The sequence below is a fragment of the Terrapene carolina genome, unplaced genomic scaffold (genome assembly GCF_002925995.2).
Source record: "Terrapene carolina triunguis isolate 2854851 unplaced genomic scaffold, T_m_triunguis-2.0 Scaffold62, whole genome shotgun sequence".
In the NCBI taxonomy this organism is placed as follows: Eukaryota; Metazoa; Chordata; order Testudines; family Emydidae; genus Terrapene; species Terrapene triunguis.
Genome location: NW_020664413.1, coordinates 42324172 through 42349357, shown reverse-complemented (window position 1 = coordinate 42349357; position 25186 = coordinate 42324172). Strand labels below are relative to the sequence as shown.

Below are 25186 nucleotides of genomic sequence, written 5' to 3'. Positions count from 1 at the left end.
TCTGGCTTGAAGTTTCCATCGTATACAGGGTTTACTGTTTTGTTCAGTGGTTTTCAGCGCACACACGCAAGACACACACACACACATACAAATTATGTGAACGCCACGGTGCAAAGCCTTCTCAGATATTTATAATGTAACTTTTCCTTTTTCCCAAAGGAATACACTTTGGAAGTAAGCAGACAAAATATGTTTGTAGCTTTCCTGTCATTATCCCTGTAGCTGATCCTGTGGATTGAAATTCTACTGTACAGTCTTCACAGAGTCTAAGGGCCACCTTTACTCACATTGACTAGTACCTTACTAGGGGAGCAGTCCCTTTGATTTCTATGGGATTTAAGGTAATTTTCAACGACAGTAAAGGTGGCAAAACCGGCCCCCTTCACGTTACTGGCCATAGCAGTTTATGGTACATCAGAACTATAGCACCCTTCTTACAGAAAAACTCATAAATTGTAGGGTATAAGGTCCTTTTTAAAAGATGAAAATATTTAAATAACTGCATGAATGTTTTTCTAATGCTTGTAATACTTTTTTAGTCTACCCATCTCCTTCTGCGATTTTTAAAATGTTATTTCATTTTTGATTTAGGAGAAGATTAGTAACTTCTAGAGAGATGAATTAATCTGAAGGAGCATTTTATTGCTGCTTTTTTGCTTTGTGGTTGGAATGCAGTATTTTCTCAGATTTGTTACTTAACTCATATAACTGTGAACATGTAATTAATTATTAGACAACCAGGATATATTTTTCTACTAACTGCTTTTGATTTTGTTGAACATCCCAAGTTTTTCTAGGGCCAAATACTGCAGACCTTACTCGGAATTCAGTGGAAGTTTTGCCTGGTAAGGACCGCAGGATTTGGTTTCCAAACTCTCTAGGTGTTGCACTGTTTCTGGATAGCTTTAAAATTCTGCTGAGGAAAAAAAGGAAATATTCCAGATAAACAACGTGGCTGTAACAAAGGTTCCACTACTGCCTTTTGTGTCCACAAAGAGCAACAGAGGTGTCTCTCAAGATCTTCTTCCTCTCGTTTTTTAAACCACCACTAAAACAAAGTACAACAACATAACATTAAATTAACACGAGGGATCTTCTTTAATCCACAAAACCCAGGAAACAGAGTTAGCCTTCTCTCTAGATATTGAAGGAATTGTGACTCTTAGCATCATAGATTTATTGTATCCCCCGGAAGTATCTAGGCATTCAAACAATCAAAGGCAGTGTCCCATATGGCTCCCAGTTAAGCCAATGCAATTGAGATCAGAGTATAAGGTTTCTTAGTGTGGTGGATTAATTAGACCCTTTTCATAAATGTTACGTCATTGTTTATTAATCTGTACATATAAAATATGCATATAAATGCACAACTTTGATTCTACTTGTTAAAATGAATAAATAACTGAAATATTAATATTTTCTAAATTAAATATTGTACAAAAATATTTGGGCCATATGGTTCCATCAGCTTTTTAACAATTCTCCCCATTGTTCCAAATGGATAGTTCTTTATCAAAAATGATAGCATGATGTGGCTCTCAGTTTAGTGGAATCATATAGTTTGAGTTATGACAGAAAAAGGAGTTCAGGTTCATTGTTAAGCTGTTTCATGGTATTGAGAATGCTACAAGGTAAACAAAAAATAACTACACTAACAGACCTGTTTTATTCATGTTCTCTAGTGATTACTAAATAGAAGTTTTCAGCAAAACGTTTTAGTAAAACTAAATAATTTTTTCCCATACAGACTTTTCTAGTTCTGTTGTTGTGTCTACTGAGGAAGAAAGAACCGAAAGTTACAGCAGCGGCCTTCAATTGTCTGATAGAGATAAAACACTTGAATTTATGCCTGAAAATTCTGTTTACTCCAGTAAATTAGAGATGAAAACGGAGGAGGGCAGCGTCCCAGTTTTCCTCAAACACGTTTCTAATGTTGAAATAAGTCTAGGAGATGTAGCTAGACTCTCAGTTACTGTTACTGGCAGTCCAAAACCTAAAATCCAGTGGTTCTTTAATGGAGTAAAGTTAACCTCTTCCACGGATCACAAATTTGTATTTGATGGTAGTGATTATAGTCTTATCATTCTCTATACAAAATCTGAAGATGAGGGTGAGTACACTTGCATTGCCAGTAATAAGTATGGAGAGACTGCATGCAGTGCCTATCTAAAGGTGAAGCCAAAAGAGATTGGAGAAGTCTACAAAAAATCGCTGGTAGAACTAGAGGTGAAGAAACCCTTAGAAAAGAAAAGAAATCCCAACCCCCCTTGCTTTGTGAAGAAAGTGGAACCTGTTCAGTGTGTTCAAGGTCTCCCTGTTGTATTTGAGTATACAGTGCTTGGAGAACCTGTACCCGAGGTGCAATGGTTTAAGGGAAATCACCAGATTTTCTCTAATGTATACTACACTGTGGTTCATAATCCTGACGGCTCGGGTTCATTAACGGTCCATCAGTGTCAGAGAGATGATGGTGGGTTATATACCTGTAAAGCCATAAATCCCCTTGGGGAAGCCACTTGCTCTGCAGAACTGCTTGTACTGGACTCCGCTGCTGTGTTGCAGTATAAGGAACAGAAAGTCGTTCAGAAACAGCTTACGAAATCGTACAAAGAAACCGTAAGTGAGCAGACTACCGAGTCTCGTTTATATGCTGTTAAATTGCCAGGTGAGGGTGGGCAGCGGGACCAGCAAGTGTTGTATACAATCGGGACAGAGGGCAGGCCCTCGGTACATAGCGAAGAGGTGGACTCGTTGCTTGAGGTTTCTCACTCCGCCGCTAGCATGCAGCAGGAGACGGTTCTTACTCAGCAAGCGGCCGTACTGGAATCTCGTGAGGCTGCGGAGAGCCTAGATGTTTCTCCTCCGGCGGCAGAAACGGGGGTTTCAACGGCAAAGCAGCTTCCCCCAGCAGCTTTCACTACGAATGAGGTTCGGGAGCACCCGAGCCTGCTGGAGCCGTGTCTTGAGCCAATTAACAGCCCCCCAGTAGCTGGGTTGCCTGGTCCTGAACTCCCCGTGGGCCCCGCTATTTGTTTGCCAGTAGTAGAGGAAAGCAGCCAGCAGGACAAAGAAAAGGAACTGCAGATTCACCCCCCGGAGAGGGTTGCTCTGCAGGCGGCCCGAGAAGAGAAATCCACCTTTCTCTCTGCCGTGGCTGAAGAGCAGCGTGCAGTGACGGCGAGCACAGCGGTGCCTCTTCCGAGCGCGGGGGCGGAGGCGGGGACCTCAGCCCGCGAACCCCAGCAGCTATTACACACCCCCAGAGTTGAAGACATCCGGGAGCTGCCTAAAGAAACTTCCTTGGCGCTAGAAACGCCTACGCGCCAGAAGGCTCTCCTGAGGCTGGAAGGCGAGAAGAAGGAATCTCAACTGGCCTTAGCTGCGGAACAGCAGCGAATAGACGAAGCTCATGCCCAGGAGCTCGGCGCCCTGGATTTACCTGCGGAAGCGAAACCAGCACAGGAATCGCCCGCGGAGTTACACGTGCCTATAACTGATTCCCAAAGGATGTTTCTCAAAGAGGGCGCCTTTGATGTCCCGTCAGCAGCTCCGCAAAAGGGGGCATTGGTGCAGGAGAGGGTTGTGAAAGCTGCTCTGGTTACAGAAGAGAAGCAGCAGCTCGCGGGTGAGCAAGCGCAGCAAGTCCCCGGACTTGACAGGACAGTAACTGTAGAAACCCAAAAGGAAGGCGCAAAGCTATTGAATTTGCCGGTGGTACACGGGCAAACAACACTCCCTAGAGAAGGGCATTTTAGTTTTGTGGCGCTGCCAGAGGATCAAGCAGTCTCTAGGAAAACCCCAATGTTCCTGCACGCGTTAGTCTCAGAAGAACAAACCCCCCTCCCTTATGAAAGCACTAGTCAGTTCTCTGCCCTGGATGGGGCGGTTAGCATTCAGCCTGTCAAAGAGCCCCCTTCCGCCCTCCATCTCCAGACAACCCAGTCAGAGCATGTGTTGCCTAAGGAAGACATGCTGGCTTTTCAAAAACCTGTGTCCCACGTGGCTTTCCAGAGAGAAGAAAAAATGTTTAATCGGGCAGCAACAACAGAAGAGAAGAGCGGGTTATCTGCGGAACAACTGGAAGCTTTTCGGAGCAGTACCGAAGGATTACACCCCACAGCTACAGTTGAACCTCAGCTACCGACCTGTCTTACCACAGTGGCTGAGGATATACCTCTGCCAAAAGAACAAATCATCAGTGCGGCAGAAAAGGAGCAGAAAGCTGCCCTGAGAAAAGAAGACTCTCAGACAGTTATGCAGCTATCGAGCGTGACTGAGAGCAGGACCTTGGACCTGGGTCATGTTGAAACATTTGAGGAGATTCAGACCGTGAGCGGGGAGGTGAAATCTGAACCCAGATTCCTTTCAGAATCTGTTTGCACCGAGGAAGGAAGTGTTCCACTAGAGAGTGCAAATATGCTAGAAGCCGCAGAACACGATTTTGCTGCAAGAATTCAAGAAGGACAGTCAGTGAGTCTACCATTAATACTAGAAGAAAGGCAGCCTCTCAAGGAAGAACATGCAGTCGAACTAACGAGGTCAGAAACTGGAACTGTAAAGGTAGAGAAGCAACCAAAGGAGACACTGAGCGTACATGAAATACAAGAAAGAGAAGTCCTTTCCAAAGAAAACCAGTTTGTTGTTCAAGTTCCCAAGGGTTGTAGCTTAGACATAAAGACTCAAATCAGAAGTGCCCTGAAAGCTGCAATGACTAGTGAACAACATCTCTTGTTTTCCGAATGGTTGGGTGATATAAAAAATATTGAAGTTAAGACAGTGAAAGTCAACAAGGAACCTAAATATACAATGTGCACCTACCTTATAACCACAGGGAGTTCCAGTCCCATAGAAATAACTGTCTCTCTAGAAGAAATATACCCTCAGATAGTTGGCTTGAAAACTGAACTAAAAGCTGCTTTGTATTCGATTATTTACGAAGAAAAACATATTTTGATCGCAGAACAGCCCAGGGCTATGTCAGTAACTGGGCTTCAGAAGTTGTCTATCACGCATGCGCCTTTCTCAGAAATCTCATCTGCTACTGTTGCTGATAAGCCAGTGCAGCAGGAAACCGCGAGTCCTATTTCTGATGCGCTGGAGCCTCAGCAGGCTGAAATAACCACAGAATCTGAAGCGCAGCTGCAACAGTTTTTGTCTGCTCGAGCAGTCAGCAGCGTTGCTGTCAAAAGTCTGATCAGAGATGTCGGTGCAACCGCAGTCACTGCCGACGTTGCTTTAGCAGCGGTGCCATTGGAGAAACCAGTGCAGATCCTGATAATGAAACAGAAAAAGGAAGAAATATCTGAGGAAGATGGTGGAGAGGTTCTCATAACTCAGGCAGGGAAGCCAGAGGACAAGCTAGTTAGAGAAGATTATCCCGTCATTCACAGAAATCTTGTAGACACTGTTGTAGAGGAAGGTGATAGTTTAAGTCTTATATCAATTATAACAAACGTCAAAAAGGTGAATTGGTATTTTGAGGGTAAACTGGTGTCTTCAGGCAAACAGTTCAAGTGTTTACAAGATCATGACACATACACACTAGTAATCAACAAAGTACACAAGGAAGTGCATCAAGGAGAGTATGCCTGTGAGGCACTGAATGAAGGTGGAAAAACAACAACATCAGCGAAACTCACAGTTGTAAAAAGAGGTTGGATTATGGGGATAAAATATTGCCTCCTAATATTCACTAATTTTCTAATTAAATAGAATATATATATCTGTATCTCCATATCGATACGGATATGAAAAGTAATTAGACTTCATTAATGTAATCACAGAACTAACCATAGTTTCCCCCTATTCTTTCTCCACTTCCCATGTCCTTTTGGACATTCTGTCAATTATTCGTTTTTCCTTCCCACTTTTTTCCCTAAAGTAATTCGCACTTTTTCACTTTTCTGTAATACAGTTAGTTGCCTTTTTGCTTTCGTCTCATAGATGATAAAAACCCAACCCCGTGTAATAGTGTCGTCTATACTTCTGTTTGCACCAGAATTTCTTAACAGCGCATGCATCAACACTTTCATCCCCTTATCCACAAAGCGGCGATCGGTTTTGTTGTTTTTATCCTTCTCATCATTGCAACGGGTCTTTAAATCATTGCACCATTTTTAGCACAGTTTCATACACTTCTTCGTTTTCCACTGTTCCAATACAACGTGGTATATTTCTATATCACATTGTTACGCATGTGTCTAGTAGTATCACCTCTTAGTCCTTTTTCTGATTTCATTAAGCACTGCAATGTAGTCCATTCACTAGGTTTAGCACTGCTTATAGTCTGCTTCCATCGTTGACAGTCATTTTGTTTTCTTTACAGTCACTTTCCTTGGATTGCTAGTAAATCACCCATCTAATTTCAGTTGGTCACTTCATTAACAGTTATTTGGGGTACATATACTGATGAGCGGGTATTCGAATTAATTTGTACTTCCAATTCTAGTTGCACCCATACTGAGGAGGAGACTCGAGTCGCAGGAAGTAGCCGTGAACCACCTGGCCAAGTTTAGCTGTGAGATTGAGACTGCTCCTAATGTCAGATTCCAGTGGTATAGAGCTGGCCGAGAAATATATGACGGCGACAAGTATTCCATACATACCACGAAATACGTGTCCACGCTGGAAATTCCAAGACCTCAAGTAGTTGACTGTGGAGAATACAGCTGCAAAGCTTCCAATCAGTATGGCAGTGTAAGCTCTACAGCTATTTTAACGGTGACTGGTAAGTACGGCATCTTAATGCTAATTTTATTTTTGTATTAACATCCTCCGATTGTTTCATTGCTTCATATTTTTAAAACACTTATTTTAGGATTATGAGTTATTATATTGCACACAAGCCCAGATAGCTAGTCTTTTCATCTGGCAGGTGTGAAGACAGAAAAGAATTGAATTTTGGCAACACCAGTGTCAGGGATTTTTTGTTTCTTTGTTGTTTCTTTTCTTGTTTTCTGCATCCAGCGAAGGAAAAACCATCTCGCAGTTGATAATCGATTCAAAGCATTTCGAGACGTCATGGGGTGGGGAAGCGGGAACAAATCCACTTTAAACCGAGAATATGATTATTTTACAAAGACATAATTTAACCTCCAGAAGATAATTATAGGTGGAGATACATTTTAAAAAAATCCAATTAATTTGTTTAGTCATTGTGGTCTCTGAGCTATCGAGCAAGAATTCAATGTCTTCAGCTCTGGGAGAAGAATTTCAAATTATTTTTAATATATGACATCAGTCGTCTTGAAGATTTGTATAGGATCCAGTTTCTTCGATGTAGTGCTTAGTATATACTTACGTTAATTCATTTTCTAGTTGTACTCTGCTTTATTTAACACTCAAGCGCCGTGCTTGGGCAGTAATTACTGAATGGTTGAGTAGAGTGATCGTGCAATGAATAAAAGATGTTTACAGGCATATCTCAATTTACGGGATTTTATGAACATCTCAAAAACAACACATTTATAATATCTTATAGGTTTCCCCTCTATATTTTGCTGTGGTCTAAATGTATGGGGGTTTTGGTTTTCGGTTTCCTTTCCTTATTGGATCAGTCATTACTGGCTAAATTATGAAAGCAGCATAAATTAATAACAGAATCACAAGCATTTGGCATTTTGGCCAGTCTTGCTAAATGAAATACTGGCTTTTGGATCTACACTCGTCATTGCTATATATCGATCCAGACGGTCAAAATGTTTTTCATTCTTTTTCCGCTTTTCAGTTTCTTTATTGTTCAACCCTTAGTTTAAACAAATTTGAAACGTGTGTCCGAAGACAAACTATTCTCCTCCTTTTCTCTGCCCTTGGCATATATAGAGACAATAGTGGCTTTGGTGCCAGCCCAGTATAACCATGAAACCATTTCTTTTTGCAGAAGCGTTTCCTCCAACCTTTCTAACCAGACCCGAATCTATCACTACTTTTGTGGGTAAAAGTGCCAGGTTCCTGTGTACCGTGTCAGGCACTCCGGTGATCGACACGGTGTGGCAGAGAGACGGCGCTGCCATCTCTTCTTCAGAACATCACAAGATTTCAACCGTTGATAATAAGCATATTTTAGAGATTAAACATGTTACAGTAAACGACAGAGGAGTTTACACTTGCAAAGCCTCAAACAAGTTTGGAGCTGACATCTGCCAGGGGGAAATGGTAATTATTGATAAGCCTCATTTCATTAAGGAGTTACAGTCGGTGCAGTCTGCTGTCAATAAGAAGATACGTCTGGAGTGCCAAGTAGATGAAGATAGGAAAGTAACAGTAGCGTGGAATAAAGATGGGAACAAAATACCCCCAGGCAAAGATTATAAAATTTGTTTTGAAGACAAAATAGCATCAGTTGAAATCCCCCTGGCTAAACTTAAAGATTCAGGAAATTATGTATGCACGGCTTCGAATGAGGCTGGAAGTAGTTCCTCTTCTGCAACTGTCACAATCAGAGGTAAGAAAGTTGTTCATCTACTTTGAACTTTATATTTCTTGAAATATCTATTAAATCTACGCAGGCTAGAAATACAGGCGATAGAATGCATGGGATGATGTCTAATTCCACTGAGAGGTAAACTGTTCTTAGTCAGTATTGCTCTCAGGATTCTGTGTTTAGAGTACACTGTATGCACTCCGTGTTCCTGTCTTTATTTAACGTATTTTGTCTGTTATTAATGAATGTTCCTTTTTAAACTCTCAGTGTAGTCCGTGTCGCCTAATATTTCTTTTTACCAATAAATTCTTTAATTTATTCTTGGGTTTTTTAATCTTTCATTCTTTGTTTAAATAAACATGTATTTTCACCAAGAAGTTATTTAGTTTATTCCGGAGTGGGGAGGATGTAATCTCTCTTTGTTTAAATAAGCTTTTTTTTTTAACAGGAATCACTAGAACTGTGGCTTGGTTGAGATTCCTGTTAGCACCTCTAAATGTTGATGTGTTTAATCAATCTTTCAGAGCTTCAAATTTCAGGTTTCTTTCTTTTTGAAATCTTCCTTTAGAGCCACCATCATTTTTGAAGAAGGTGGATCCATCTTATTTATTGACACCGGGCGAGTCAGCACACCTTCAGTGCAAAATCAAAGGGTCTCCTGAAATCCAAGTTACGTGGTTCAAGAATAACAAAGAAATTAGAGAGAGTAACACGTACAGAATGTCATTTGTCAACTCTGTAGCTGTGCTAGATATTTCCGACGTGAAAGTTGACGATAGTGGAAGTTACTCTTGTGAAGCGGTTAATGATGCTGGCAATGATAGCTGCAGCACTGAAATAGTTGTCAAAGGTTTGTTCTTACAATCACTGGCAATTTTATTTGAGAAATGACTTTCTGTTTTGGTGTCAGTAACTAATTCTTTATTGATGCTTTAATACTTTTATAGAACCTCCTTCTTTCATCAAAACACTTGAACCGGCAGAGATAGTGAAAGGAACAAACGCTACACTTCAGTGTGAGGTTGCTGGTACTGGACCATTCGAAATTAGCTGGTTTAAAGACAAGAAGCAGATTCGCAGTAGTAAAAAATACAGATTGATCTCTCAGAAATCTCTTGTTTTTCTGGAGATCTCTTCCTTTAATAGTGCAGATGTTGGTGAATATGAGTGCGTTGTAGCTAACGAAGTTGGTAAATGCTTCTGCGGTGCAACGTTCATACTGAAAGGTCAGTGAGCAAAGGAAAACTCTTAACATACTGTAGAGGTAGAAAAAATCTTGTCTCTTAAAAACTTGTTTCTTAATTGTTTCCCCCCTATTTTCTTATTCTCTTTAATATACCATTATATCTTGTGTGTATCTGCCATCATGCTTCTGAATTTGGAAGGGAAAGCAGAAGGCAAATTTTAGTAGAATTGCTATCAGTGCAAAATCTTATGCTAGGCTGCAAGAAGTGACAGCAATTCAGTTACCATTCACCCCCACCCACATGGTGGCTGAACACGTTATGTTAAGTGATGTGTTCAACCCTTCGCTTATCCAGCTTGGAAATGCAATTCCCCGACCCATCCCAAAATTTTCCTCCTGATGTAGCTAATTAACCAGTGCATTGATGCTATATAATAGGCAAGTTTATTTTTAAAATAACCATTAATATGCTGCATCATGGGCTTGGGAAAGATGTAGTAATGAGTAAGTTTTTTTTCTTTCGAAATAGAACCACCATCTTTTATTAAGAAAGTCGAAAATGTGACTGCACTTGTTGAAGACACAGTTACTTTACAGTCCGTTGTGAAAGGGTCCGCTCCTATTTCTATAACGTGGATGAAGGGGAAAGACATTATTAAAGAAGATAACAAAGTCAAAGTGACCTTTGAAAGTGGTCTTGCAACGCTGCAGATCACGGGTGTCCAGATTAGTTCTGGTGGCAAGTATACATGTGTGGCGGAGAATGATGCAGGAAGTCAAACGTGTTTTGGAGAATTAGCAGTGAAAGGTCCGTGTAGGAACACTTTAACTTCGCAGCATTCTACATATAATGGAAAGCGATTCCATTTTGACCCTAATAACAACTGTTTAATTCTGTTATAGAACCTGCCCAAATTACTGAGAAACCTGAGTTGATTGAGGTGACTGCAGGAGACCCAGCAATTTTGGAATATACAGTTGCAGGCACTCCAGAGTTAAAAACGAAATGGTTCAAAGATGGCAAACCGCTGGCTTCCAGCAAAAAGTATAGAATCAGTTTTAAAAATAACGTTGCCCAGCTAAAGTTTTATACCGCCGAAATGCAGGACAGTGGCGAGTACACGTTCGAGATTGCGAACGATGTTGGACGCAGCTCGTGCACCACCACGTTCACTGTGTTAGGTTGGTATCTTGCTCTTTGCAAAGGACAACACTGTTCAGATTTAAAGCCCAGATAGGGCAGAAATCAGGTTACACCTTGAAATGCTCATTGCACGTATTGTTTTTTCTTTGTTGTGTACTGAACAGACCGAGCCATTGCTCCGTTCTTTGTTAAACCATTGAGGAATGTTGACAGCATAGTTAGCGCCTCCTGCCGCATGGACTGCAAAATCTCTGGCTCCCTTCCAATGAGTGTTTCGTGGTTTAAGCATGACGACGAGCTAACTACCAGTGCCAAATACACAGTAGTGTTTGCGGAAGGTTCTGCGTCTTTGGAAATAAAACATCTAGACACGAACGATTCTGGCATTTACACTTGCAGGGCCACAAACGCTGCGGGCAGTAAAGAAAGCAGTAGCACTTTGGTTGTAAAAGGTTTGGCAGATCGTTTTGTATTTTCTTCTTGATGTGTCATTTAATGATTCATTCTTCCCCACCACGCAGGTTACACTTCTTACTCTTTGCAATTATTTCTTTTAAACGCCCATTTAGAGCCACCAAGCTTCGTTGTAGAACCAGAGTCCCAAGAAGTAGCACCCGGATCGACGGTGCGTTTGAAGAGTTCCTTAAAAGGAACACCGCCACTCACAATACAGTGGTTTAAGGGTGCCCGTGAGCTGGAAACCGGCGGAGCCTGCTATATTATGACTGAAGCTTTAGCGAGTTATTTGGAACTCTACGCAGTAAAGCCGTCTGACTCAGGGGAGTACACCTGCAAAGTCAGCAACGTGGCTGGTTCAGTTGCGTGCAGTGCAAACTTGTTTGTGAAAGGTTTGCATTCCCTTTCTTTATTGACATCTTTGAGTTGTTGGGCTGCTCTCAGTCACACTGGCGCAGCCGTCAAGGTGCCGGTGAACTGAGAAGTTAGCCCATTGTTGCCTTTTACACCCTTCGCCTCTTTCTGTATTCTTAATGCCTATCTTAAATCCATAGAACCTGCTACCTTCGTCGAGAAGCCAGAGCCATCACAGCTGTTAAAGACAGGAGATTACGCGCAATTAGATTGTCAAGTAACTGGCACCCCTCAGATAAAAATCACCTGGTTCAAAGGTGACCGGGAAATTCAGGAAAGCGCCAAATACAAGATGTCCTTCGTGGGCTCCAAGGCGACTCTCAAACTTATAGGTGTGGCGATTGAAGACAGTGGGGAATATATCTGTGAGGCCAAAAATGATGCCGGCAAAGATATTTGCAGTAGTGTTGTCACAGTCCAAGGTTTGTGTCAAATTTCCCCGGCCCCAATTCCCGCTCCAAGTTCGTTGCATCCTTAAAAGGTTCCAATGCTTAATTAATACAAACCACAATCTCTCTCTTGCGCTATAGAGTCACCTTATTTTAGCAAGGAGTTTGAGCCCATGGAAGTATTGAAGGATTCTGATGTTGCTTTGGAGTGCGAGGTGCTGGGTACGCCTCCATTTGAAGTATTTTGGTTGAAGGACAACAAGCCTGTCAGAAGCAGTAGGAGGCAGAGAATAAGCATTGAGGATTCATTGATTAGCCTCCACGTTTTCAGGTTTGATGCCTCCGATGTTGGTGAATACCAGTGCAGAGTAACTAACGCGGTAGGAAGCTGCGTCTGCAGCGCTGGGGTGACCCTAAAAGGTTGGTATCAGTCGGGGAAATAGAGCTGAAGTATGTTCTTCTACCTTACACCGTTCTGCCCTCCAGCTGAAACTTACCGAGAGTCTGTTTTTTCTCCCGATAGAACCCCCGCAATTTGTGAAGAAGATTGAAAACATTAGCTCTCTCAGAGGAGGGTCCGCTGTGTTTCAGGCCGCCCTGAAGGGCTCTTTGCCGATCACAGTGTCGTGGTTGAAAGATAACGATGACGTCATTGAAGATAACAATATCAAAATGACGTTTGTGAACAACATGGCCACTCTCCTTGTCAGGTCTATTGAAGTGAAGCATGATGGGAAATATTTCTGTCAGGCTAAAAATGATGCGGGAATTCAAAGATGCTCTGCTTTACTAACAGTGAAAGGTTGGTTCAGCACTGAATGTTTTCAAAGAATTCGAACAATCGCATATTCATGTGTACGGTGAATATTAAAAATACACTTAACATATACTATATATCCCTTTATTTATCAGAACCCGCAACAATAACTGACAAGGCCGTGTCAATTGACGTCACGGAGGGAGACCCAGCAACCTTGCAGTGTAGATTTTCAGGCACTAAAGACATTGCAGCCAAATGGTTCAAAGATGGAAAAGAGTTGACTTTGGGCCCGAAATATAAAATCAGTGTTACAGATCAAGTCTCCGCCTTAAAGATAGTTCATACGGAAAAGAAAGATAGCGGAGAATACACTTTTGAGGTTCAAAATGATGTTGGAAGCAGCAGCTGTACCGCTAGCATTAATGTGCTAGGTTTGTATTGTGTCTCTCTTCCGGGTGGGGAGGGCGGAAGGGAGATGTAAAATATATTTGTGCTTTACTTTTTTGATACCAGAACTAGCATTATGGCCAAATGAGCTAACACTTTGCTTTTACTGTGTTGGATAGATCTTATCATACCGCCCAAGTTCACAAAAAAGCTAAAGAAAATGGACAGCATTAAGGGTTCTTTCATTCACTTAGAGTGCATAGTGTCTGGTTCACATCCTATAAGTATCCAGTGGCACAAGGATGACGAAGAGATAACGGCTAGTGAAAAATACAAATATTCTTTCCATGATAACACTGCATTCCTGGAAATCAACCAGCTGGAAGGTTCAGACAGTGGATCTTATACTTGTGAGGCAACAAATAAAGCAGGAAGTAACCAGTGCAGTGGATATTTAACAGTCAAAGGTTTGAGCTTCTTATTCTTTCGCAAACACAAGACCTTCAATTTATTATTTTGGACTTTTTGATCATAAAATGATTCTTCTCCTACCCTTCTCTTTCCTCCTCTCTTTTACTCGTTGTAGAACCCCCTTATTTTGTTGAAAAACCACAGTCACAAGATGTTATACCCAATGCTAGAGTTCTCTTCAAAGCTCTTGTGAATGGTACCACTCCTATGCAGATAAAGTGGTTTAAAGATAGCAAAGAACTTCTCTCAGGAGCCACTCGCTCTGTCTGGAAGGATGACACGTCAAGTGTGCTAGAGCTGTTTTCAGCAAAGACTTCTGATTCAGGGAACTATACCTGTCAAATAAGCAATGATGTTGGGACAGCAACTTGCAAAGCAGCCCTTTTTGTGAAAGGTGTGCATTCTTATACCCTTTTAATCTCCTGGGTTCTGTTTCTTTTTTATTAGAAAAGAAATATTTCTTGAATGTAAATTGAGTAAATAAAGTCTTGCCTTTTTGTTCATATTTAGAACCACCCAGGTTTATTCAGAAGCCTAGTCCCGTAGTAGTTTTGAGAAAAGGACAATCCACCAGTTTCGAATGCCAAGTAGCAGGCACGCCCGCAATCCACGTTACTTGGTATATGGATGGGAATGAAGTAACTGACCCTGCTAAGTATGGCATTGCATTCGTAGACGGTTTTGCCACTTTCAAAGTAGCCAGTGCCAAAATAGAGGATAGTGGGATTTATGTTTGTGAAGCTCACAACGACGCAGGTAGTGAGAGCTGCAGCATTGAACTGAAAGTGAAAGGTTAGTTATTAGCCTTCCCACCCACCTCTTTTTTTTTATTTTTATTTTTTTGCAGTCATGCGGGTTTTTTTCCTGTTTTCCTAAGCTGCTATGTGTTTTCCTCCTGATTTTTTTTATAGAACCTCCCACATTCATAAGGGAGTTGAAACCTGCTGAGGTAGTGAAGGGTTTTGATGCCATGCTGGAATGTGAAGTCTCCGGTACTCCTCCATTTGAAGTGACATGGCTGAAGAATAACAAGGAGATTCGCAGCAGCAAAAAATACGCCATGAGCGACAGGGAATCGATATTCACCCTTGTCGTAACCAACTGCGATTTTTCAGATGCTGGGGAATACCAGTGCATTATATCCAATGATGGGGGTAGTTGTTCTTGCAGCACAAGAGTCAGTTTAAAAGGTCAGTTCAGTTACCACGATGGGGGGGGGGACTCCAACATTCAGTTTCTTACCTACTTTTTAGTATCTTAATAAGGATTAAACAATATCTTTTATCGTGGCTTCTTTTTGTAAAACACAGAACCACCTTCCTTCATAAAGAAGATAGAAAACGTCGCTACCGTCTTGAAAAGTTCCGCTGTTTTTCAATGCACGGTAGCGGGTGCTCATCCTTTATCAGTGTCGTGGATAAAAGATGAAAAAATTATCGAGGAAGATGAGAACTTCCATATTACGTTCGAGGACAATGTGGCCATACTGAAAATAAAACATATTGATATTGGTCACAGGGGGAGGTACACCTGCCAGGCAAAGAATGAGTCAGGAGTTGAAAAATGCTTTGCCTTGCTCTTAGTACAAGGTTTGTGAGCTATGTACTTTCAAGCCTTTTTCGTAGAAGTAGTTTAAAAGACACGTGCTCACCAGTAGCGAGAACTATAACGAGTCTACACTTTAATTCTTACTGCAGAACCCGCTCAGATCATAGAAAAGACTAAATCAGTTAAAGTGACTGAAAAAGACCCAGTGACCTTGGAATGTACTGTGGCTGGAACACCAGAACTCAAACTGAAATGGTTTAAAGATGGCAAACAGCTTCTGCCCAGTAGATATTATACCATGAGCTTTGACAGTAACGTGGCCAGTTTCAGGATTGAATCGGTAATGAAGGAGGACAGTGGTACATACGCTTTTAAGGTTGAAAATGATTTTGGAAGCAGCACCTGTGAAGCTGTTTTGGCAGTTTTAGGTTTGTATTTTGCTCCATTGCATTTTGCTTTCTTTGTGGAAAAAAATTTAATAGCTTCACACATACCGGGAGGCAATTTGAGGTGCAGGACGTTAACTGTTGTTTTTGCCATTTTGTTGGGCAGATCAAACAATCCCTCCATCGTTTACCAAAAAATTAACGAAAATAGATCAAGTTCTGGGATCGTCTATTCATATGGAGTGTAAGGTTTCTGGCTCACTCCCCATTACTGCTAAATGGTATAAGGATGGAAAAGAAATACATGATAGTGCAAAATACAGGAGCCTATGCCATGAGAATACCGTATCAATGGAGGTTTCTAAACTAGAGTTGGCAGATACTGCAAGTTACACGTGTAGCGTAACTAATATTGCTGGGAGTGACTCTTGCAGCGCCGTCTTAACAGTGAAAGGTTTGGAACTCTTTACGTCTTCTCTTAACTATAGTAGATATTGAAAAATACATCTTTTAAAAATAATTGCCATCTTATAGCTTTGAATAATATTGCGAAAAGTTACCGTATAATTTTTGCTCTTTGTGTGACGCTTCATTTTCTTTAAGGAGTACTTAGAATTCTTAGTGTTCTTGATAGTTCACTTTGTTTGGTTTTCAAACATACCTTCTGCCCAGGATTTAACTAAACATTTCTTTCCCTTGAAAACTGTAGAGCCAGCAAGCTTCCTAGTAAAACCTGAAAACCAGCAAGCCGTCCCGAATTCTACGGTGGAGTTTAAGACTGTGTTGAAAGGAACGCCTCCGTTTGCAATAAAGTGGTTTAAAGAAGATTTGGAACTTGTATCTGGAGCTAATTGTTTTATTGGGATAGAAGGGTCAACAGGTTTCTTAACTCTCTATTCGGTGGATATTTCAAAGAGTGGATACTATACTTGCCAAGTTTCCAATGACGTTGGTAGCGATTCTTGTACTGCAACCTTGCTGGTAACAGGTGTGCACATGGACTTGTTTTGTGTTGCTCTCTTCTTGTCTGTCTTTTGTCGAGCCCAGTATCGTTCTTATAAATAGTTCCAAGATCATTATTTTTGTGCATTCTTGATTTTAGAAACTCTTAACTCATGTTTAGTATCGGATTTCTTTAATTTGTTCTTCTCTCTCTCTCTCTCTCTCTCTCTCTCTCTCTCTCTCTTTATTTTTCAATATTAATTCTGAAATCACTCTTTTGTCTCCCCTATTTATTCCACTTTCTTTTTTTTGTTTAATAGAACCTCCAAAGTTTGTTAAGAAGCTAGAAGCATCAAAAGTAGTAAAACGCGGTGATTCCGCACGATTTGAATGCAAAATAAGTGGATCTCCAGAAATCCGAGTGGTGTGGTACAGAAATGACAATGAAATCATTGCCAGTGAAAAATTCAGGATGTCCTTCAGTGATTCTGTGGCAGTGATTGAAATGAACCATCTCAGTACTGAAGACAGTGGGGATTACATATGTGAAGCTCACAATCCTGCTGGCAGGGCGAGCTGCAGTACTAAGGTTATAGTGAAAGGTTAGAAATCATTCTTCCCCATATTAGTTCGTACTTAATTTTCGGTGATTCTCCACTCAGACATTCACAAGTGAACGTTGCTTATTTCTTTCTCTGGGGTAGCCTTTTTCTTCCTGTCCACTTTTCGCCACGTTCTACTATATTTCATCGGGGCATGGGCAAGACATTTTAAAGATGTTACCCTTACTCCATCTTTCACGGATGTGGAGGCTATTCCTAAATTACTCCTTCAGTTGCACCATGACTCTCAGAATCCTAAAATTTGCTGCCTCATGGCGCTGAAATTTTCAGGATCAGAAACAGGAATCTGATTAATTTTAATTGTACATAACGGTATTGGGTGTTACTGCGTTCAGCCATATGGGAGTAGCTCCTATTCTGTAACACTGTTGTTTCCTTTGTATACATTCGCAAAAAGAGTTGCTACAAAAGCACGTATCTGTCTCCTTGTCAGCCTCCAAAATAGACAGAGCTCATTACAGTATATGCCCAGAAAATCCGGAGAATACAAATCCATTCCACGGATTTTCCCCATAAAACGTAATCTTGGTGCTACTGTGATAACTTTGTAAGAATCCCTTTAAAGTTCGTTACATATAGCCAAATAACGTTATAACAATGCCAACTGCTTTTCTTTTTGTAGAACCTCCTGTTTTTAGCAGGAAGCCTTCTCCAGTAGACATGCTCAAAGGTACTGATGTGAGTCTTGAATGTGAAATTTCTGGAACGCCCCCATTCGAAGTCACGTGGTATAAAGATAAGCGACAAATCCGCAGCAGTAAAAAGTATAAGGTTACATCCAAAAATTACCATGCGAGTATTCACATTCTTAATGTCGACGCCTCAGACATTGGCGAATACCAATGCAAAGCACAGAACGAGGTCGGGAGTGACTCTTGCATTTGCACTGTACAACTGAAAGGTGAGTTTATTTGTATAGAATCTGTGTCAGGTCCCGCATAGAAGACGCTTATTGATGGTTTCTTACGCGAATGCTGGAGATCTTTACTACAATCACATGTTTCTTGTTCAGAACCACCAAAATTCGTGACGAAAATAAACAGTATCTCAGTTGTGGTTGGCGAACCAGTAGAATTACAAGCAACAGTGGAAGGCTCTCAGCCAATTTCTGTCCAGTGGCTTAAAGACAAGGAAGAAGTCGTTAGAGAAAGTGAAAACACTAGGATTGCATTTGCGGACAACGTTGCAACTCTGCAGCTGGCAAACGCAGAACCAGGCAGCGCTGGGAAGTATATCTGTCAGATCAGCAATGATGCTGGAACTCGGGAGTGTATGGCTACCTTAACAGTTCTAGGTTGGTAACAAAGATGACGGTGGGGATTGGGGGAATACCTGCATCCAAAAGAACATAGGAACAGTCAGTCTGGGTCAGCCCAAAGGTCCATCTAGCCCAGTGTCCTGTCTCCAGACAATGGCCAATGCCAAGTGCTTCCGAGGGAATGAACAGATAAAGTAAGCACCAAGTTATGCATTCCCTGCCCATCTTTATAAAGTTCAGGAGGCTAGGTGACATATGGGGTCAACACACCTTTTTGAGTGTGATTTTAAAATTGAAATGAAACTGACCGCCTCTTTGTCCCCAACTATTATTGGTCACGAAACCACTTCATAATTTGGCACCATTCATAACTCTTATCCTCTGCTCAGTCGAGGTCCGAGAGAGAGAGACTGGTGAAACCAAGTGGAGAAAATATCACCGCTTTGTCTTACACATATGGTCAGATGTGGAGTCCGTACTATTCTTTTCCTCTGTATTTATTTATTTTATTTATATTAGGACAGCATCTAAAGTCCCCAACTAAGATCCTCATTGTGCTGGGCGCTGCACAAATACATAGTAAGAAATAGTCCTTGCCCCCAAACTACTTACAGTGTAAGATAGACAGACAAACGGTGGGAGAAAGAAAGTTTCATAAACTCCCCTGACTCGACAGGTTGCAATGCAATTTGTATTAAATACAGTCAAAACAGTTATTTGTACTAATGTGGTGGTACAAAGTATAGAAAGCTAGCGAGTAAGATGAGTTGTTTACAATGACTGTTGCTCACATCTCCTTCCAGAGCCGGCAATCATTGTAGAGAAGGCAGAACCAATGAGAGTGACGGTGGGAGATGTTTGCACTTTGGAGTGCAAAGTGGCGGGCACACCCGAACTTTCAGTTGGCTGGTTTAAGGATGGGAAAGAACTGACAAGCAGCCACAAATACAAAATTACCGTCCATAACAAAGTATCTACGCTTAAAATTCTCGATTCGGAAAAGGGAGACAGCGGATTGTACACCTTTGCCGTGCAGAACGACGTTGGGAAGACCAGCTGCACAGCCTCAGTTGATGTTTTAGGTTGGTTCGGTAATTTTTCTTCTGCATTTCGCCGAGCTTTTCTTTGGGAAATGTTCCTGCCTTTTAAACTGCTGTGGATTTGTTACATTTTCTTACACAGATCGTATCATTCCGCCTTCTTTCACAAGAAAATTAAAAGAAACAAATGGTGTGCTAGGTTCTTCGGTGCTTCTGGAGTGCAAAGTATCTGGGTCGCCACCTATTTCAATCGCTTGGTTTCAAGATGGAAATAAGATAGTTAGTGGAGAAAAACATCAAACCACGTTTTCAGATAACCTCTGTGTTTTGCAACTGAATTCACTGAACTCATCAGATACGGGAAGTTACACCTGTAAAGCTACTAATGTAGCCGGGTCTGATGAATGCAGAGCTGTATTAAACGTACAAGGTCAGTATGTGATGGCCAATTAGCTCTTTGCCATAAATCCTCTTCTATATAACAATCTTTCTTTCTTGGAAATGTCTCTTATTTTCTGGGCATATTTGGAGGGAAACTATTCATTCGAACATAAAATGTTTTGCTCTTCATCTTCACATTGTACATGTAAAGATCAGGTTTATTTGATACTGACTTGACTTTTTTTTTTAAAAAAAATTGTTTAGAACCACCCTCTTTTGTGAAGAAGCCCGAACCCTCGGATGTTTTACCAGGCACAAGTGTAACTTTCACAAGCGTTATCAGAGGAACCCCTCCATTCAAGGTGAACTGGTTTAGAGGGGTCAATGAACTGGTGCCGGGGGATAAATGTAATGTCTATTTGGAGGATTCGGTTGCAGTACTGGAGTTGTTTGATGTTGGTCCGCTTCAGAGCGGAGATTATACTTGCCTAGTGACTAACGATGCTGGAAAAGCATCCTGTACAGCACATCTTTCTGTAAAAGGTTTGTACAGATTGAAATGTCTCTTTTTTTCTCTAAAATATATACATCTTCGTACAGTTGGACTCAATATTTTCGACTTCTTATTGCTCATTAGAACCAGCGGTGTTTGTGAAGAAATTGAGTGATCACTGTGTTGAGCCAGGAAAATCCATAGTTCTGGAAAGCACATACACTGGTAGCCTCCCAATCTCGGTTGTATGGAAGAAGAATGGCAAAACTATAACTCAGTCTGAAAAATGCAGCATCATCACAACGGAAAAATCTTGCATTCTGGAAATTCTCAATAGTACAAAAGATGATGAAGGAGAATACACTTGCCATGTTGAGAACGAGGCGGGAGGGGATGTTTGTGAAGCACTAGTGTCTACATTAGGTGTGTTACCATGTTATTTAATTTTTCTTCATCATGCTTATCAGAGCGTCGCTCCTAAGGTATAAATATTCCTTACTCATTCTGACTATTTGGTTTTTTTAGAACCTCCTTATTTTGTTACACACTTGGGACCTCTGGAAGTGTCAGTTGGAGATTATACAACTTTACATTGCCAAGTTGCTGGAACACCAGAAATTACAGTGTCTTGGTACAAAGGAGATACAAAACTAAGATCTACTCCTGAGTATAAAATGTTCTTTAGAGACAATGTTGCTACTCTAGTTTTTAACAAAGTGGATAACAATGACAGCGGAGAATATATCTGCAAAGCAGAAAACAGTGTTGGAACTGCAACTACAAAGGCTCTCTTAACAGTTCAAGGTGATGATTATTATGTTTGCTTTTTCAAAACTACTCTTTTTAATTCTTTCTTGCAAAACTTTCGGTATAGAAAAATTCCACACAAAACATTTATTACATACTTGGGTTTTTTTTTACAGCGCGCAAACTTCCGCCTTCCTTTGCAAGGAAATTAAAGGACATTGAACAAACAGTTGGCTTACCAGTTAAATTTACCTGTCGTCTAAATGGCTCAGAGCCTATTAGCGTGACTTGGTATAAAAATGGTGTACCTTTAAGAGATGACCATAATGTGCAAACCTCGTTCGTAGATAATGTAGCGATTCTCCAGCTGTCTCAAACGGAGATGAGTCACACTGCACAATACTCTTGCACAGCTACCAATGCTGTTGGAACGGCTACCTCTAGCGCTAGGCTCACAGTCTCAGGTTCGTTTTCTCTTGAATCTTTTTCTATTGAAAGCATGGTCTAGTTTTTTGTTCTTTGTACGTGAACTGATCTCTACAATGTTTGATGACTCTTTCAATGAGAATACAAAGCATTCAGTATTCTACTGTTACTTTTAATTTCTAGAACCCAAGCAACCTCCCTTCTTTGATATAACACCTGCATCCATGGAAGTTCCTACTGGAGAAAGTGCTGATTTTGAATGTCATGTTACTGGAGCCCAGCCAATACATGTCACCTGGGCAAAAGATGGCAGAGAGATCCGAACGGGAGGAAACTATAATATTACCTTTATAGCAAACACAGCTCACCTGAGAATTCTGAGAGCAGGCAAAGGAGACTCTGGCCAGTATACCTGCCAAGCTAGCAACGAAGTTGGAAAAAACTTTTGCTCGGCCCAACTTAATGTCAAAGGTACTGGTATTAAGTAGGCCTTATTAGTGAGGTTTTCTTGGGAGAAAAGTAGTTTTATTTTTATGCCCTCTGTGTCTTCAAATGTTGGAGGTAAACTGAGAGGACCTTTTCAAACTACAAACATTAAACTGTGGCTATCATAGATTTTAAATCTTCATCTTGTTTTTCATGCTGCAATGTTTGAGAGCGTAAATTTTGTGTACTGTATATGCAAACGCGTTAATTTCTCCCTTAATTCCTCTTGACATTATACGTTATATGTAGTTTTATCTATTATCTTCCATGTCTTTTTCTAAGTTTGATTGTCTTCTTTGAGTATTGATTTAATTTTTAAGCTAGAATATGGTGACACTTTTATGTAGAGGTGTTTGGAAGGTGTTTGTAGATAAAATAGCAAACTGATAAAACTTAGAAATTGGAAAAAAGGTAGTGTCTTTTTATTGTATATTTTAGGGCAGTAAACGGTCGTCAATTAAGTCTTCAACTTTAATGGATATTTCACTTACCTTTTATAGATGGGTGAACTACACTGGAGTATGAACCATCCATGGTCTTCATCCCAAAACCTGCATGGATTTTTTTTTTAGGTTTAAAATTGTGTAGATGTGTATACAGAGGGAGAGCCTACACGCTTATATATACATAAATTTTGGCCCCGATGAAGTCAATGACAAAATTCCCATTGACTTCATTGGGGCCTGAATTTTCACCACGGATGTCGTTCATGCTTTGGAGCAACTCCTTTGGGCTCAGTGGAGTGTTTCTACATTTCCATTTATGTAGCTGGGAACATAATTTAGCTTTAGATATATTGTTTTCATCTTCTTCTCCCTTCTTTTTGTCATTCTAAGGCAAGCCTAATTTAATTTTGTCCCTGTGGTATTCTAGCAAGTTACAAAATTCTTATCCTCCCAAGGGCGCTTATTCTGCACAATCATTTTGACAAAATCATTTTGAGAAAAACTGAATGTTGTTTATTTATATTTATTTATTTCGTTTATAGAAGCACCAAAGTTTGTTAAGAAACTAGAAGCTTCAAGATTCGCGAAACAGGGGGATTCAGTTCAACTTGAATGTCAAATAAGTGGCTCCCCCGAAATCAAAGTTGTGTGGTACAGAAACGACACTGAGATCCATGCTAGTGAAAAATACAGGATCTCATTCAGTGACTCTGTGGCAGTTCTCACCATTACTGATGCTAACATTGAAGATAGTGGAGATTACATTTGTGACGCTCACAATTCTGCTGGTACTGCAAGCTGCAGTACTGTTGTCACAGTAAAAGGTTAGAAGCCTTTATTTCACGTTTCTTTTCTTATTTCCTTCCATTCTTACGCAGTGCCTTTACCTAAGCGACTGTGCACCCTCAAAATAGCAAAATCAATCTAAAGAGCTGCTTCAAAAGATTGCTCCGTCCTGCTTCCATCGACGTAAATAGCAAAACACTTGGAGCAAGATCCCATCCTAACCCAAATGACTGTGTGTATCACACATTATTGGCATTAGTAGCTGCAGTATTTAGAGAACCCAGTCGGGGACCCATAGTGCAAGGCGCTGTATAAACACGCAGTAAGGAGGCAGTCCCTTCCATAAAGACCTTCGATCCTTGTCTAATGACAAGATGCAACAGGTGAATGGAACGAACAGATAGGTGATAGGCCAAGGGAGGAGAAAGAAACAGGAGTAGTACTACCACGTTGTTTTGGTGTAAAGTAGTTGGGTATTCCTTGTAGCCAGCTCTCTACCTACTCTCTATCAGCGGGCAGAGCTCTGCGAGTATCCTGGCAGAAGTGGAATGTGAGAAGGCATTCACAGGGTAGCGGATTTATCAATTTTGGGGAGCTGTGTCATGCATAAGGGCAGCATGGGAAAGAACGTAGGCGTGGCTGGGAGAGGCGGACTGGCAGTAAAGTCTAGAAATTTTAGAAGAGAGGAAGCTGAAGTGGACAAAGTTAATAGATCCGATCGTAGGGCGGGCTAAAGTGAAGTGTCTTGAAGGTCAAGCCAAGAGAAGCCCATCCTTATTAACATCCTCTCTTTGGGAAACTGAATAGGATTTCTGAATTCAAAGTATTTGCATAGGTATCAAATTTCTATACTAGGAATTTATAGATGTAGAAATAAGTATGACCTCAATGTGAACTGTTAGCTGCTCAGCACTTTCGAAAGCTAGGTCACATTTGGAGGTCTAAATATGACTTTACGAGCATAACTTTTTAGGCTCCTATTTCTGAATATCTTGGCCCCTGTTGTTAACGAGAAACCTATCCAAACACACTTATAGGCTCTGATGTTATTCTTTTTTATAGAACCTCCGGTTTTTAGCAAGAAACCTACCCCGGTAGACACACTTAAAGGTTCGGATGTTGTCATTCAGTGTGAAATTTCGGGAACCCCACCATTTGAAGTAGCCTGGTTCAAAGACAGGAGGCAAGTCAGAAGCAGTAAGAAGTTCAAAGTTACATCTAAAGACTTCACAGCCAGCGTTCACATTCTTAACCTTGAAGCTTCAGACACTGGGGAGTACCAATGCAAAGCCATGAATGAAGTGGGAAGTGACACTTGTGTTTGCGCTGTGAAATTCAAAGGTTTGTATAAAGGAGCAGACGCAGCATTCACGTTTTCTTTTCTTGGCATTATGGCTATTTCTCTCTAAAGCTGACTGACATTTTTACGATGACTCTTCCCATCATTAGAACCTCCGAGATTTGTTCAGAAGTTAAGTGACACTGTAGCCTTTGTGGGGGAACCGACCGCTCTGCAGGCTGTGGTGGAAGGCTCTCAACCTATTTCGGTTCTGTGGCTTAAGGATAAAGGCGAAATCATCAGAGAAAGCGAAAATGTTCAGATATCCTTTATGGATAATATTGCTACTCTCGAGCTCGCAACCGCAGAAGGAGCCAATGTTGGAAAGTACATCTGCCAGATCAAAAATGACGCGGGGATGAGGGAGTGCTCGGCATTTTTACAAGTATTAGGTTGGTAAAAGCTTCTAGCCAACAATAAAAAATAAAATCGTGTGCTCCGTGTAATCATACTTCCGGGACACAAAATCAGCTTTCCATAATTTGCTATTTCATTATGAATTTTCGGCTTTACAATGAGATGTTACCGATTAGACGGCTTTTTCTTCTTTCAGAACCAGCAGTCATTTTAGAGAAGCCAGAACCGATGTCCGTTACGGCTGGGAATTCATTTACATTAGAGTGCACAGTGGGTGGAACACCAGAACTTATTACAAA

At 41.0% G+C, this 25186-nt stretch overlaps 1 protein-coding gene across 1 annotated transcript; it reads left to right on the top strand.

Annotated features, from left to right (window-relative positions):
• Window positions 1-1734: 1734 nt before the first annotated feature.
• Window positions 1735-24930, top strand: LOC112123288 (titin-like; the record flags this gene model as incomplete). The annotated part of the gene is made up of 33 exons (XM_029910519.1): window positions 1735-5653; window positions 6449-6727; window positions 7880-8443; window positions 8991-9272; window positions 9370-9612; window positions 10138-10416; window positions 10512-10790; window positions 10917-11204; window positions 11322-11600; window positions 11763-12044; window positions 12153-12431; window positions 12535-12813; window positions 12924-13202; window positions 13338-13625; window positions 13745-14023; window positions 14140-14421; window positions 14541-14819; window positions 14940-15218; window positions 15327-15605; window positions 16273-16551; window positions 16826-17107; window positions 17751-18029; window positions 18141-18422; window positions 19190-19468; window positions 19569-19856; window positions 20072-20350; window positions 20445-20723; window positions 20826-21104; window positions 21224-21511; window positions 21657-21944; window positions 22948-23229; window positions 24254-24532; window positions 24641-24930. Coding segments are annotated over 33 exons (13170 nt in total), but the record flags the coding sequence as incomplete, so codon positions are not given.
• Between the last annotated feature and the right edge of the window lie 256 nt (window positions 24931-25186).